This window comes from Vigna umbellata, chromosome 8 (assembly GCF_029865625.1).
Source record: "Vigna umbellata cultivar VRB3 chromosome 8, Vumbellata_1.0, whole genome shotgun sequence".
In the NCBI taxonomy this organism is placed as follows: Eukaryota; Viridiplantae; Streptophyta; class Magnoliopsida; order Fabales; family Fabaceae; genus Vigna; species Vigna umbellata.
The window spans coordinates 42,291,201-42,306,492 of NC_142172.1; the positions used below are offsets into that span (position 1 = coordinate 42,291,201).

The 15,292-nt window shown below is 33.8% G+C and overlaps 2 protein-coding genes and 1 pseudogene across 2 annotated transcripts; 1 reads left to right on the plus strand and 2 right to left on the minus strand.

The window, feature by feature from the left end:
- Positions 1 to 4,536: 4,536 nt before the first annotated feature.
- LOC124844722 (ferric reduction oxidase 2-like) lies at positions 4,537 to 8,712 on the plus strand. Its single transcript, XM_088095645.1, has 8 exons — positions 4,537 to 4,934; positions 5,648 to 5,750; positions 5,825 to 6,016; positions 6,142 to 6,376; positions 6,519 to 6,846; positions 6,943 to 7,186; positions 7,334 to 8,043; positions 8,324 to 8,712. The coding sequence occupies exons 1-8, from the start codon at positions 4,736 to 4,738 to the stop codon at positions 8,461 to 8,463; spliced, it is 2,151 nt and encodes a 716-aa protein (XP_087951771.1). The 5' UTR covers positions 4,537 to 4,735; the 3' UTR covers positions 8,464 to 8,712.
- A 1,691-nt stretch (positions 8,713 to 10,403) lies between these two features.
- Positions 10,404 to 12,490, minus strand: LOC124844707 (uncharacterized). The gene is made up of 5 exons (XM_047321702.2): positions 12,361 to 12,490; positions 11,740 to 11,831; positions 11,168 to 11,638; positions 10,999 to 11,054; positions 10,404 to 10,918 (listed from the first exon to the last, which is right to left on the minus strand). Exons 2-5 carry the CDS (start codon positions 11,795 to 11,797, stop codon positions 10,733 to 10,735), a joined length of 771 nt encoding a protein of 256 aa, XP_047177658.1. The 5' UTR covers positions 11,798 to 11,831; positions 12,361 to 12,490; the 3' UTR covers positions 10,404 to 10,732.
- Positions 12,491 to 12,640: 150 nt separating this feature from the next.
- LOC148194768 (uncharacterized) lies at positions 12,641 to 14,239 on the minus strand (annotated as a pseudogene).
- Between the last annotated feature and the right edge of the window lie 1,053 nt (positions 14,240 to 15,292).

Consider the following 15,292-nt stretch of genomic DNA (forward strand, 5'->3'; position numbering starts at 1 on the left):
AAATATCCTTTATAAGAAATACTTTAAATTAAGGAAGAGATTCATTTGAAACACAAACACAAATGACATTAGAACTCAATCAAATAAAGTATTTACATCACTCTTTATCCAAAACCTTAAAACAATAAATTAATAAATCTTTCACTTTTATACAGTGTTCTACTTTCTCTTATATCTCTCAATGTATCCTTCTAATTCGTTATCAGATTTTGTGACATGAAAGACTGCATAAACAATTATATATGTATCCCTTTTTTTCAAACACCTTGGATTCACGTAGGGTGTGAAAAGATAGGTATTTGACAAATTTGTTGATAAGGGGTCAGATTATGTAGGTTTCAGACGGGAATCTCCAATTGGAAACCACATATTGTTTGCACGCGTCTCTGGAACCTTATCTTATGATGTAGTAGAAAGCAAATTATATTGTTAATGTCTTCCAGTGCAAAAGGGCATATGCATGTATAGTGCATGCCAGCTTTACTAAACAGTGCTGATTAATTTATTCTTTGCACCTCTTAATACGATCCTCACAACTCAGTGGAAATTATAAATCTTCTTGTCACACATCACATGGCCTCGGTCAACAGCACTAGATTTTTTCCTCCCACATGCATTAGTCTATTTTGTAGAAATTAAGGTCATTTTTCACATGTCGGCACAAAGGGAAATACGGTTGCTTGAAGCCATAGCTCAGCATTACTCAAAATGACATCATTATTAGTACAATTATTAGAATGATTAAAAGAGAGAGAGAAAGAAAAAAAGCATTTGCAAATTGTATAGAATGAAATAGTTAAAAAGTAGAAGCTGAAAAATATTAATTAACACTTTTGGCTTTTTACACTGGCTGTATGCATGCATGTATGGACCATTGTTTTTTGTATGGTTCACGTTGATTAGTGCAGTGGTTTATGTTGTCGCTTATTCCAAAAGACCCTTGCGCATATTCTGCCACTACTTTTGCTTTCTGGCACCTGCTTGGTACTAAAAGGTCACATGTCCACTACTCTTACGTTAATCTTTTTCTTAAAAAAAAAAAACCTAATTTAAGAAAAACAAAAGTATTTTCGGCCGTTGATGTCCTTGTTCAACCATAAGTTTGAATTCTTAATATGCTCTTTGACTACATCCATGTGATTAGCTTATATATACTTGTTTTTTAAGGCAGCCTTTAAGCTTAAGCTTACGAAAAGCTTGACATAGACTCTGCAAAGTTTAACGTGCTTCAAGTTTACTTAAAGATTACTGCAATCCAAGAAGAAGCAAAAAGGTACACGAAAAAAAATTAATTTATCAAAGTCCATAATAAGCACCACAAGCATATCATCTACCAGATTATCACATTATGAGGTTTTTTATGATGAGACGTTAGAAGATTCGATATTGACAAAATGAATGAAAGAGACCAAAATAATATTTTTAATTAAAAATATTAAAATAATGAATTTATAAATATTTTTATTTTTATATCATTTATCTTACTCATTTTAATTAATGTGAAACTTATAACTCGTTTTAAATTTATAAAATTTACTTATGCATAAAATATGTATACGTGGGTTTTTGCCATTAGTGAGTGTAGTTAGTGTATTTTACTATTACTTTCGTTTTGGGCTCCTTCTATGGGATTGGGAAGAGCTTTTTGATGAGTGATGCTCCCTCATCTTCTCCCTACACCTCCTCTATTTTTCTTTTTAAATTTTAAATTTATTCTTTTTATTGTTTACTTTTACTTTTTATTTTTTAAAACCCTAATCTCAATCCCTTCTCACTTTCACTTTTACTTTTCCTTTTCTCAACAGTAAGCTCCCACTCTTCATTGTCACTTTCTCTCTTTTTCTTAATTTTTACTTCCGTTAACATAAAATTTGACAAAAAAGGTAAATTCGACATGAACAATATGAATAAGAAGATAAACTGAACTAACTATTTTTTCTTTTATTCACTTTTTATTTTTTACTTAACAAACATATTTCTCTTTCATTGCACCATTGTAAGCACCAATGTAATTTTAAGCATAGACTTTCAAGTTTGGTTATTTAACGACAAGGAAGTGGAGAAGAAATTTTTAGCAGATTATATTATGAAATCATGATACTTCAAAACTCATCAGAAGTTATAAATGTTTTAACCATGCAGAATTTGCTTTTTCTGTCAAATTTTGTGTTAACGGAAGTTGAAATTAAGAGAAAGAGAGAAAATGACACTGGGAGGGGGGGTGGGCTAAAAGGGGTAAATTTAGAATTAAAAAAAAAAGACTGGAAAGGTGTATGGAGAAGATGGGGTGGTGGAGGGAGCATCACTCCTTTTTCTTTTATATTGAAATTGTTGGAAGAGGGTTACTCCCTCTACCATCGTAGGTTGTTTCATGTACCTTCCCATTCTCATTTTGTCATGCATTACAAAAATTATTAAATTATGTAAAATCTACACAAATAAACATTTACAATGTTCAGAAATTAAAATCTACAAACAAAAATTAATAAACTAAAAACAAAAAATTAAAAGAGTTGAAATGCGAAGGCTTAAACGAGATCCGTGTTTCTCTTCTTCTTCTTACACAACACACCACATACATTCATTTACATAGCACATATACAAAAAGAAGGAAGCTTGAACCACAAAAATGTGTAAGAAAGAATAAACAAAGAGAAAGAGGCAGGGGTGGGGTCTGTGTATTCCAAGAAGAGAAGAAAAGAGAAAATGAGGATATGAGGTTTGTGTGTAATTAGAGAAAGAGAAAAATCAAGTGATGGAAACTACAGAATTAAAATTTTAAAAAAAGGTAAATAAAGTTAAATGGTAAAAGTTAAAAGAATTTAATCTAAGATATTTTTAGAATAAAAAAAATATATGGAAAGGTATAGAAAGTTGTTGGGGTGATCTTGGGAGTGGTGTGGTGGAGAGAGTAACTCTCTTGTTCGAAACATTTCTTATGGCATGATGTGCCAATCTGGATGCCCAGACCCAAAAATAACGTGCTATGCTGGCATTGGATTTGGTCTCACACTCTTTAAACGGGCCTTGTTATTTCCATGTCATCTTTTTACTAAGTTTACGCTGCAGTTTTATGACCGTATTATTCCATGTGGAAGTATTTATGTCCTAATTAAAAATATAGTTAAAGATTGAACATTTTAATTAAAAACATCACTTAAGTATCTCCTCTTCATTTATCATCGATGAAGTAGCATATAAAACAATAATCATTTATCTTACCATTGTAATTTTTTTTCTCTTTTATATATATATATATATATATATATATATATATATATATATATATTCATTTACACCTCTTAACTTTTTCTAATATATTTTAATAAATAATTTAATTCACTCTTTATCTGAATAATAATTCAAATTACACATGTAAACCACCTATATATATAAATTAAGGAAAAAAAGTTGTACATATTACATATGTATAAATCACATGTTTTCCTCAGATAATAAAAAAAAAAAATCTTATAAGTATGTGATCATGTTCATAACATTTTTTTTTCATGTTTTCCTTTTTTACTAGTGACTTATCAAGTGATATTTCAAATGCATTATTGAATTTTCCATTTTGAATCACTTTATCTCCATCTCTTTTCTTCCCTTTATTTGTTACTCAAACAATTCAGTGTGGTTCTTTACGTACTTATTCCAATGTGGAATAGAGGTACTCATTTTTAAACTTTTACTTCATCTCAACATATTGTTCAATATTAACTTATTCATTGGTATTGGAAGAATTTAGTGACATAATTGCTTTAAAAGAAAATGTTGTATTACTAGACGTTACTTTTTCGAAAGAGACTTTTACCTTCTATGCAATTTGGACTTAAAGTATATTAATAAATTAGTTCAAAAGAAACTTTTACCTTCTTGACCTTCTATTCAATTTGGTTTCAAGTATATTAATAAATCAGCTCATCTTTAAGTTACGTATAAAACAAAACAACTTATTATGACGATGGTTGTTGATCTTCTAACTTGTAGACTAGTTTATATATATTTTTTTGGCTTTACAATAATTTTTTAATTTTAGACTTAATTCAATTTTATAAAATGAACTTATATATACTTTATTTTGTAAATTTGTAATGTAAGATCTTTAATAAACTCTATACTTAATAAACACCACTTCATGAATCTATTTTAAATTTCAATAATACATACATTCCAATATCAATGTATTTCAAACTAACATATAAGTAATACAATATATATATATATATATATGTTAAAAAAAAGCCTCTTACCTTAAATATTTTATCAATATTTTGAAGTTTCTAATAAGTTATTCCTAAAAGTAGCGAGTTGATGTATGACTATTCCAATTTTGAACCCCACATGGGACTCGCTTATGTGGTATGTTAACATAAAGACAAACTAGGCTTCCATGGTGTGTGGCTTTAAATATGTCACAATTGACAATTGCACTGTAAAGAGTCCAAAAAACAATATAAATTTTGTTTCTCATCATTTTTTTTCTTCTTAAAAAGGGATCAAACTCCATCAGAAAAATCCATTTTCTCATGTGTGGACGAAATGAAGCACCAAGTGTGCACGACTTTAGGATATTACCACTGAAATAATTTACATGTGATCAATCTGAATCTTTTTTTTTTTTTTAATTCCACCCTATGCATGTGGAGTTTAAATATACATAAATGCATGTGCGTTGAGTAAAGTTTCTCAGAGAAGAGAATCATCTTAAGCTGAAGAGAGTGATAGAGGAAGCATGAATTCAGAGTCAGAGGTAAATGAAGGTATTTCTGGAAAGATGAAGAAGTATTTGCAAGTGGGGATATGGTGCTTCTCCTTGTTCATCTTTGTTGGGTATGTATTGGTTTGGATTGTGAGACCTACCAACATCTTCTATCTACAATGGTTTCCAGACATTCAAGCAAAGGCAGATTCTGTATACTTCGGAGACCAAGGTTTGTCACTGTCACTGTCACAAATGTTACAACCATGTCTTTCAACTTTCTTCCCTCTTCACTTTCTCACCCACACACAAAGAGTAGGATGATTAAAATTGTATTAACTTTTTTCATAAATTAATATTAACTTGTGCTAGTTAATTCGTAAAAATCTTTCATATCAACTCATCGTAAAACTTATCAATACGTATAACTTTTTTTTTCTCATGACAGTTTCAGATTGCACACAAAAGTGCTGTCATTTTTTATTGGAATAGAAAATGTATCTGCAATGCAATTCTGGAGAGTAATGTAATTTAAATTTAAGTTTCTTATAATATTTAAAACTAAGAGAAAGATACCAAGTGAAAATCATACAATGAGATAATTAATGTTATAATTTAAATAAAAAGAGAAAACAAATTGGTTAAAAAATGTCGTGACGTGAGAGTAATATTCTTCTATTTATTGTTTCCTTATTTTTGGGGCAAATGAATGAAATGATACATATATTTAATATTTATTTGAAAAATTAGTCTAGTTTTTCAAGTTCTTCAATTTGGTTTTATTGTTCACAAACTATTTGTATGTAATGAGACGAATTGGCTGGTATTTGTATTATTTAGTGAACCAGCTGGATGAGAAGAAATATGAACAGAGTTATTTTATTTATTTGGTATAAATAATTTGCATTATTAATTTATTTGCATCTACGATGTGTCTTTGCACAGGGACAACCATACTCATTTACACATTTCCAATCTTACTAATTGCCACTTTGGCGGGTTTATACCTTCATTTGGAGCAAAAACCTTCGAATCACAATACTGAAAGGTATATATTATTTCATTCATTTGTCTCACTTTCATATTGAAAACTCGCTAACATTGCTAATTTCTTGGTTCTAGGAAGGGGAGATTCCTAGGATTGGCATCATGGAAAAGACCATTGCTTACAAAAGGTCCTCTTGGGATAATCACCATGACAGAGCTCTCTTTCGCCATCATGTTTGTTTTACTCTTGATTTGGACCTTTTGCTCCTATTTGCATAGCATGTTTGCAAGCGCTGCACAAGATGCAGCTAAGGAGAGAGACCAAGTGTGAGAGAATAACCCATCACTCTTAATTTCACATCAGTTTTCAAATCATAAAAAATGAGTTATTTATTACAGAATTCAGATAATACTAATGTATTTCCAGTAACAGAATAGTTCCTGTTGCACAGGTGGGAAGTCAAGCTCGAATATTCAGCCATTGCTTTAGGCCTTGTTGGGAATATTTGCTTGGCTTTATTGTTCTTTCCAGTCTCAAGAGGGTCTTCAATTTTGAGGTTCCTTGGCCTAACTTCAGAGGGAAGCATCAAGTATCATATATGGCTCGGACACACTGCAATGGTCCTCTTCACAGCCCATGGTCTTGGTTATATCATTTTTTGGTATAAGACACACCAAATCTTAGAGGTAATAAATATTAGACAACTTTAAAATAGCAAATGCCAACCTTTTCAAAGTCAATGCCCTTTGGTCGTTTTCCAATCATAAATTACTGAGACGTATCTTCAAGCTATGTAATGTAACAGACAGTCCACAAACTTTCATGCAGATATTCAAATGGAACAAAGTTGGAGTGTCAAATGTGGCTGGAGAAATTTCTCTACTTGCTGGATTAATCATGTGGGCTGCTACCTTACCTTCCATAAGGCGAAAAGCTTTTGAGCTTTTCTTCTACACTCACTACCTCTACGTTGTCTTTGTAATCTTCTATGTGCTACATTTGGGATTTTCCTCCTCTTGCGTGGTGCTTCCAGGATTTTACCTATTCATGATCGACCGCTACTTGAGATTCCTACAGTCTCAGCAAAAAATTCGGTTGGTTTCTGCCAGAGTTTTGCCTTGTGAAGCTGTTGAATTAAATTTCTCCAAGAACTTAGGTGAATGAATATCTCTAAGAAGTTCTTTATGAACTGTGTATCTGATTCTATTTGAAGTTCCGATTTTTTTATTTCTCTCTCATTTTGCTACAACAGGACTGAGATATGCCCCCACAAGCACCATTTTCATTAATGTTCCTAGTATTTCCAAGTTGCAGTGGCACCCTTTTACAGTCACCTCCTGCAGTGATACTGATCCTGACACCTTAAGCGTTGTCATAAAAAATTCAGGAACCTGGTCCAATTCTTTGTACCAGAAGCTATCATCTTCGTCTCCATTATCCCACCTCGATGTCTCCATCGAAGGACCCTATGGACCGGGTTCAACCTTTTACTCAAGGTACTAGAGACTTGCTAGAGGAACTGTTCCACTGTATTATTTTTTAATGGATTTAATTCTTGGGAAGATTTCAAAATCAAAGAATATTTGTGTTAGATTAAACTTCACAGGGTAGGACTTGATGAAACCTTCCATGCATGCATGCAGGCATGAATTGCTTGTGTTGATAAGTGGAGGAAGTGGCATTACTCCTTTCATTTCCATAATCCGATCACTGGTCTTTAAGGCCAACACTGAAGGTGGCAAAACTCCAAGAGTTCTTCTTCTGTGTGCCTTCAAGAAGTGTATTGATCTCTCCATGATAGACCTCATCCTCCCAGTTTCCGCCACCAGCACCACCTTCGATATCTCACGCTTGCAGCTCCATATTGAAGCCTATGTAACCAGAGAGAAAAAGCCAGACATGAATGACAAAAGGCTTACTCAAACATCATGGTTCAAGGCAAATCTGTTAGATGAACCAGTTTCTGAAGTTTTAGGAAAAAACAGTTGGCTCTACCTTAGCATTATCATCTCATCCTCCTTTATATTATTCCTTCTAATTATTGGCATCCTAACTAGATACTACATATATCCAATTGACCATAATACGGACCTGATATACCCTAATTTGTCAAGGTCAAGTCTAAGCATGTTATTCATATGCATATCTATCGCCATTGTAGCAACATCTGCTTTCCTGTGGAACAAGAAACAGAACAAGGATTTGGGGCAGATTAAAAACATTTACTCATCAGATCAATCAACTTCTCCGGGTTCAGGATACTACAATGCTGACAAAGAATTAGGCAGCCTTCCCCTCCAATCCCTTGTCCAAACAGCTCACGTACACTATGGAGAAACACCAGACATAAAAAGTAAGATTATTATTTTTTATTTTGTCCCATGTTTTTCGAATTAATTGGTTACATTTCTGGAAGCTTAGTTAAATATATTTACATTGAATACTTTTTAGCTAAATGACATCAAGCCAAAACTTTAATGATGTAACAAGTAATGCTTATTGAAAGATATGCTACTAAAATTATGAGATTTTTACTTGTGAACACAAGTTTCTAGCTACATTTTAGAAAGACTAAATACTGGTATGGATGTTCAAATAAAACCTTAAACAGGAAATTTTTCATTCTTTGGCAGAAATACTCTCCGGCTGTCATGGATCAAGCATTGGAGTTCTTGTTAGTGGCCCAAGAAAAATGAGACATGAAGTAGCATCAATTTGCACTTCTTGTTCCACAGATGACCTACATTTTGAGTCAGTTAGCTTCAGCTGGTGAGATACATAAATGCTGCGTGTATTAATTTGGTTACTAGATTCCTCTTCATCTTGGGGAGTCTTAGGATAATACAATTATGTAATACAGTGTACAAAAGTGATTATTTTGTTTGTACATCTTATGTAAAACGGATAGTTTTGCTTTGCATACTGTGGTTAGTTTGGTGAAATTGTAACACGCTGGCCTAGGATGAACTCTGTGATCAACTATCTTACTTCTCGATCATGTATTCTATTTTTATGCGAGTAATTTTTGTCGCAATCAAAATCAAGATGAGCCACAACCTACACAATGTTAACAAAAAGGAATTTCAAAGCACAATCACTGGAAGTGTTGAGTGTTGGACATCCAACATATAAAAGTAATGGTACTATGATACATTTTTACATTCATTTGACATATACTACAAAGATAAAATGGTCATAAAAGTGTAAACTTTTGTATTGTTTCAAGAGAGAGGAGAGTAAAAAGTGAATAAGAGTAGTGTCAAATGAATGTAAAAAGTTTTGATGTGTCAAAGAATCATTACTCAACATATAACTTGGCAGGTACCATCGGTGGTGGAGTAGATTGCACCAAGTGAATTTCCTTTACACTGAAAGAACCACAGTAGAGACCAAGAAATGAGAAGAACCACATCAAATGCTTTCTTTTCCTTACTGCTTTGTGTCCATAGTACTTGCACATGTTGTTCCACTTTGACTCAACCCTCTAGTTATGCTCTACCTAGTATCAATGTGCTAGAGATTTTTAAACAGTACATCGTATGCAAGTGGTGCAAAATTTACTTTCACCATCTACTCCCTCTCACTTTTGTGGCTTAAACATACCTACAGAGCATGGAAAATTATATTAAATCACAAAAAACATAGCAACATATGCAGGAAGTACATATACCTTTCTTCTTGTTTGCAGTGTTAAACTCTCTACTCTTGCAACTCTATCTTCACCTTCACATGTTTTACTTTTACTTGGCTGAATATTATTTACAAATATAAAATATGCAGAATCAACATATGATAGGGTAAAGAAATGTAATAGAATGACTGAAAGACCAATGTATTGGTGTTTAACTTTTTGAATCGATTATGGGTCGTGAATTTTGCGTATGTTGTCAGTCTCCTATGTTCTCATTCTCCAATTACACAAGCTCTTCAACCAATCCGCGCGTGATCCGGTGGTGGCAGAGTAGTTATGGGTTTTGGATCTGTAAGGAAAGTGGAGGATTCAAGAATGACCATGAATTTCTGTATGAAAAGTTTGATAATTTAACACAATGAATCCCCTGAGTAGAATTATAGTCTCTATGACCCAGGTATTCCAAACACCGCGGGAACTCAAATAAACTTAAATTTTAAGAGTTATTAATAATTTTATTTAAATCTTATTTTATTAATTTGGATTTAATAATATTTAGTTTAATTTTGATAGAAATAAAATAGGAATAAATAGTTTTAATTTTCTATTAGGTACAATATTATTCTATTTTGTTAATATAAGATAAAAATAGATTAAGTAATTGTTTTTATTTTGAGTCTGTTAATATTTTAATTTTAATTTTTATATATTTTTTTCTACAAAATGACAAAAAAGAGAAGAGAGTCAAACAACATTAATGCTTGAATGTTCCCGCAATCCAATGGCAAACAGTTATTTCATTATTAATATAAAACAAACAAAAAAAAACTCATATTGGTGGCACTCAATATTTTGAGAGAAATGAAACAACTTTTTAGTTTCATCCGACAATCTAATGGTGGCACTAACAACAACCGCATGTTACGTTCTGTGGCTAAGAAAAAGTGAAACTCATATTGGGTTATACAAGTTAAACTTGCAAAATAGTACCTCCTTTGTGCACATGAGTAAGATTTACCTAGTGTTAAGAGATGTGGTTATCAAACAGTTATAAGAATAAGAACTTCAACATTACACCGATCTCCAAGAAAAAGAACAATTCACGGGAATGACTTGGGGAGCACATTTAACCTTTACAAAATATTATGGATATGAACATGTCTACTAAAATTCGCAACAATCACACATCTGAGGCACAACATATCTAAGATGAACAAAAAATACTACTATCATTGCCAACACATTAAACCTTTACAAAATATTACGGATATGAACATGTCTACTAAAATTCGCAACAATCACACATCTGAGGCACAAAATATCTAAGATGAACAAAAAATTCTACTATAATTGCCAACACCATCTGCGGCAAAACCTACTCATATCAGGTCCTAAATTGTTTCAAGAGAAATCAATTTTTGGACACTTTTGGTGTCTCAATCAACTTGAAGTTGACAGTAGAGTCACTCCACATTGTACGGTAACTTGATAAGCCTGGAGTCTTGCAGTTTGCTGGGGAACCATGCGTAGCAGATAGAGACTGCATTTCAGGCAACCGCTCAGGTACCTCCTCCAATTCCAAGTATGCACTTTCAGACTGAAAGATGGAGAAATAAATAGTTAGAAGGGGGGAGGACAAAGAAGACCAGAAGAAACAGAAAAACTACCAAAACAAACCTTCAGTTTACTTATTGCCGGCAGCTCAAAGGAAATTGCCATGTGATCATCTGCATCTGATCATAAATAAAAGAATTAAGTAAAAGCCAACTACCAGCGAAAATGAAAAACATTTCCATTCACAAAGTTCAACTAGCAAAAATAATAATTTAAATGCAATAACAATTACCATACTCAAGTCCAACAGTCTTGAAAAAGTGATGCACGTCTGCAGTTTCAACCTGTGATTTTATACATTTCTTATGATCATGCAAGATCCGTTCTTCAGCAATTGCACTGGGAGGAAGAGATTCCTCTATCAGCGAACTAGGTTTCAGGGTGTGTTTATTTTTAATCTCAGGACCTTGCGGCTTCCCCGAGTTTGAAATGTCAGAAAGTGCTTTCCTGCTACCAGTAAGCGATTTTCCAGAAGCTTTGTTGGTGATTCTTTTTTCAGTTTCAAGATTCTTAGACTTCTGCAACTTGGGCGCCTGATTAACAGAGGGTTTGCCAATGTTCAATGAACCATCAAGGGCTTTCTTTCCATCAAATTGGTTGATGAGGTTCCCAGCATTGGATAGATCTCCAAGTGGTTTTCTTCCCCCAGCTCTACCTTTCCTCTGTCCAGGTAAATCTGCTTTCTCAGAAACAGATCCTGCTCCTGCGCCAGTATCATGAATAAGCCTAGGCACAGTAAAAACTAAAAAACGACCAGAAAACCAATTAATGATGGAAGAAATTTAAACCAAAAGAACCACATACCATTAACATGGACATTGAGGTTATGGTTTTGAAGCAAGCGACCAGTTCTTGCTGCCATTTTTGATAATGTTGTCAATGTTCAAATGAACGCCCTGCATATATATTGTAAGAAGGTTAAATCATCCTACAAATGTTTACACCAAATTTCTGTCTCTATTTTCAGAGAAAAATCATCAACCTACTCATCATCCAAAATGTCAAATTTTCACTAGTTGCTTCATCTCACCAAAACTGGAGTAAGTAAAACAAGGCCCAAAATAAAATAAAATAAAAACTAATATTCTCCATTAAGGTCCTTAAACTGAATCCCAATATTTCGAGTGATGCTTGATGCAAATGCTCAATTGAATGAAACGAGACAAGCCCTCAAATCATACGCTCGACTAAAAGAAATAGAAAACCCCACTCAAGATTTCAAATTCCCCAACCCAAAAACAACCGAAGATTTCAAAATCCAAAAACATAAAACCCTCACATTTTTCTTCTTCTAAACTTACCGGAGAAAAAAAAAATGAAACAAGATCTTCTTTCACACTACGGAGAAACATATAACAAAATCTACCAACAAACATGCACGCAAATAAAATGAAAATTTCACAACAAAGCGAAAGGAAAACTTACAAATAACTCCGTTCTTTGATTTCTGGATTAACTGCTTCTTTCTCTAACAATTCGCTCTTGCTTTCTTTCTCTATATTTTTTTTATTTGTCGATCACTTTTCAAATTGGTATAAGCAAAAGCCACTTTATATGAACGAAATGGGTTTCAACGGTAACTAGTACTCTTTTACATTATTATCCCTCGAAAGAAATTTAATGACATTAGTACCCACTCCATTTCTTACCGTTGCCTTTGCGAATTCAATTAATATTTTCCTTTGTACTTTATTGTCAATAAATAATTTTGTTAATTCTTCTAGATTTGCCAATTATTTATTCCATTAGTCTCGTAAAGATGATCTTCTTCCTTAAAAATTGATAATTATCTCTCAAAAATTAAAAGAAGTATACTCTTTAATTATTTAATGGTTTAAAACAACACGAAACACGTGAATGAATGTATTTTATTCATAAAAATTGAATAGTAATAGTTTATACCGAATTATTTATTTGAGATTTAACATGTTTTTAATCCCTTAACTGTGACGCGATTTTTGGTTTAGTTCTTATTCGAAAGTTTTGTTCATTTTCACGTGGCTAACGGTAACCCACGTCTGCATGTTTGTCACCCTCCTAAACCTTTCCTCTGTGAAACAAACCTGGCTCAGCACCACGTATGGATCTCCAACGAAAGGGTTTTTGCTTATACACCCCACAAGCAAATCTTCAACCTTCCCCAGCCCCTTCTCACACACAACTGCCCAGTACAAATCTCTTGCAACTATTTGATCTTCCGTCTCCAAAACCTTTGTGCAGTCATCAAACACTGGCGACAACACCAACTCAATATCTTCCTTTCTCTCCACATCCACCACCACCCCACCAACCTTCCTTCTCTTATCTTCAATCAAAATCTCTTCTTCCCTTGCAATCAAGTTGTACACTGCTCCCATCCTCGAATTTGAATTCAGCCACAAACCCGGCTTCCCATCTCCCGGCCACAGAGCCCCCAAATTGTTCCTAGAAAACTCAAGCCGACCGTTCCGGTTATCAAACTTGTACTTGAGACAGAAGCCGATTCGGGAGGATTCAGGATCAGAGGAGTCGAAGGTGGGGGAGACGAGGAGGGAGTAGTAGGTGTAGGAGAAGGAGTGGAGATGGACGCAGTGCTGGGAGAGGAGGGCGAAGTAGGTGTTGGCGGGGTCGTCGAGGAGGGCAGTGGCGGAGATGAGGGTGGGGAGGCACAAAAGGTGTGCGTTTGGAGGGGATGAATTGTTGGCGAAGAGCGACGAGAGAGTGTGTGATGTTGATGGAGGGGTCAGTGTGGATGTAGATGTTGAAGAGGTTGGAGGGGGTGTCGTGGAAGAAAAGGTCCCAGAGGGGGAAGAAGTGGAGATCGGTGTTCATGAGGAAACATAAGGCTATTTTGAGAGAGGAGTTTTTGGATGAGAGGTGGAAGAATTTTGAGGGGTTGGTGGCGGAGGCGGTGGAGGTGCGGGAATTGGCGAGGGTGATGGCGCGGTTGAAGAGGTTGATGTCATCGAGTTCATCAGAGGGGGAGATTGGTAAAGAGTGGGATTTGGGAGGAAGGATCGAGGAGCGAGGAAGGAGAGGATTGGGAGGGAGAAGGTTAGCACAACTGGGGTTGAGAACATTAAATTTGGGGCAATCCTCAATTGAGGTAAAATGCTCCACTTCAACACTCCTCCTGCCACTATTGGCTAGTGCATCTGGTCTGGAATTGTGAACGATCGATTTCTATTCCCCTCCACAACTCATCAATCAATCACACACACTCTTTCTCTGTCTCTGTTTCTGGGACAAAAACAAAAAAGAAACACAAAAACCAACGTGGTAGAGAGTAAAAATGGAACCTGAGATCATACGTGGGCTTACGATAGTCACAGTTAACGTTAGGGACTATTTATAACAGGTTCAAAATTACGAGAAGTAAAATAAACAAAACTTTCGAATACTAAAATCATATTTAACCCATTTATTAACGTAGGCTAATTATACCTAGCACAGATAAAATAATCTGTAATTAATTGTTATAAAATAATTTATTATTTTGATAATTTAATTAATTAATTAGTTACAATAAAAATGTCATAGTAGCTCAAATTTAGAACGCTAAGAATATAGGGTTTGAACAAAGCATAAAAATCCAAAAATTCTAAGATTTTTGTAATTGTAAGGATCAGCATATACTTTTTCACGCGGAATACAATTATTAAGAAAAGAAATGGGTGTTGTATTAATTAAAAAGGCACGAGTTAAAGCATATGATCAGAACATGTGAAAAAAAAATTATTTAAAAATGAAAGCTCTAGTTATATTCAGTGCTGGTGTTTTCTTTCAGAAATTCCATTATATTCAGAATCTCCACACAACTAGTTTGGTGTATAATACTTTTAGAAATATAGAATTCACTCGTTTTTAAACTCATGGTCATTATCACTTCTGATAATTTTTATCTTCGTTTCAAACTTATTTTCAACAAAGATTAACAAAACTAATAAGATGCATCCAATAAGAAGCATCCTAGTTTCAAATTTATTGTGCATGAGATAGATAAGGTAAATCTACTAAAATCACCCATGACAATAAAGAAATAAAGATGGCCATGGAAAGAAGGGGTGGGAGAAAACCCCAAATGTCCACATAAATAAGATCAAAGCATTTGTCAGTACGTGATTTACTGTTAGGAAAAGAAAGTTTCCTTTGCTTTACTATATGACATATATCACAACGTTCGTTTCCAGATTTTATATAGTTATGTTTGTTTCGTAGGAGATACAACCTCTTATCTGATAAGTGGTCAAGTGTTTTATGTCAAATTACTCACTACTAATAAAATTGACGTTGAAATAAGAAAGAATGTATAACCCCTTATGAAAGCTAATTGAACCAATCATCTTTTGCTCGTTTGATCTGGAATAAAACAACCATC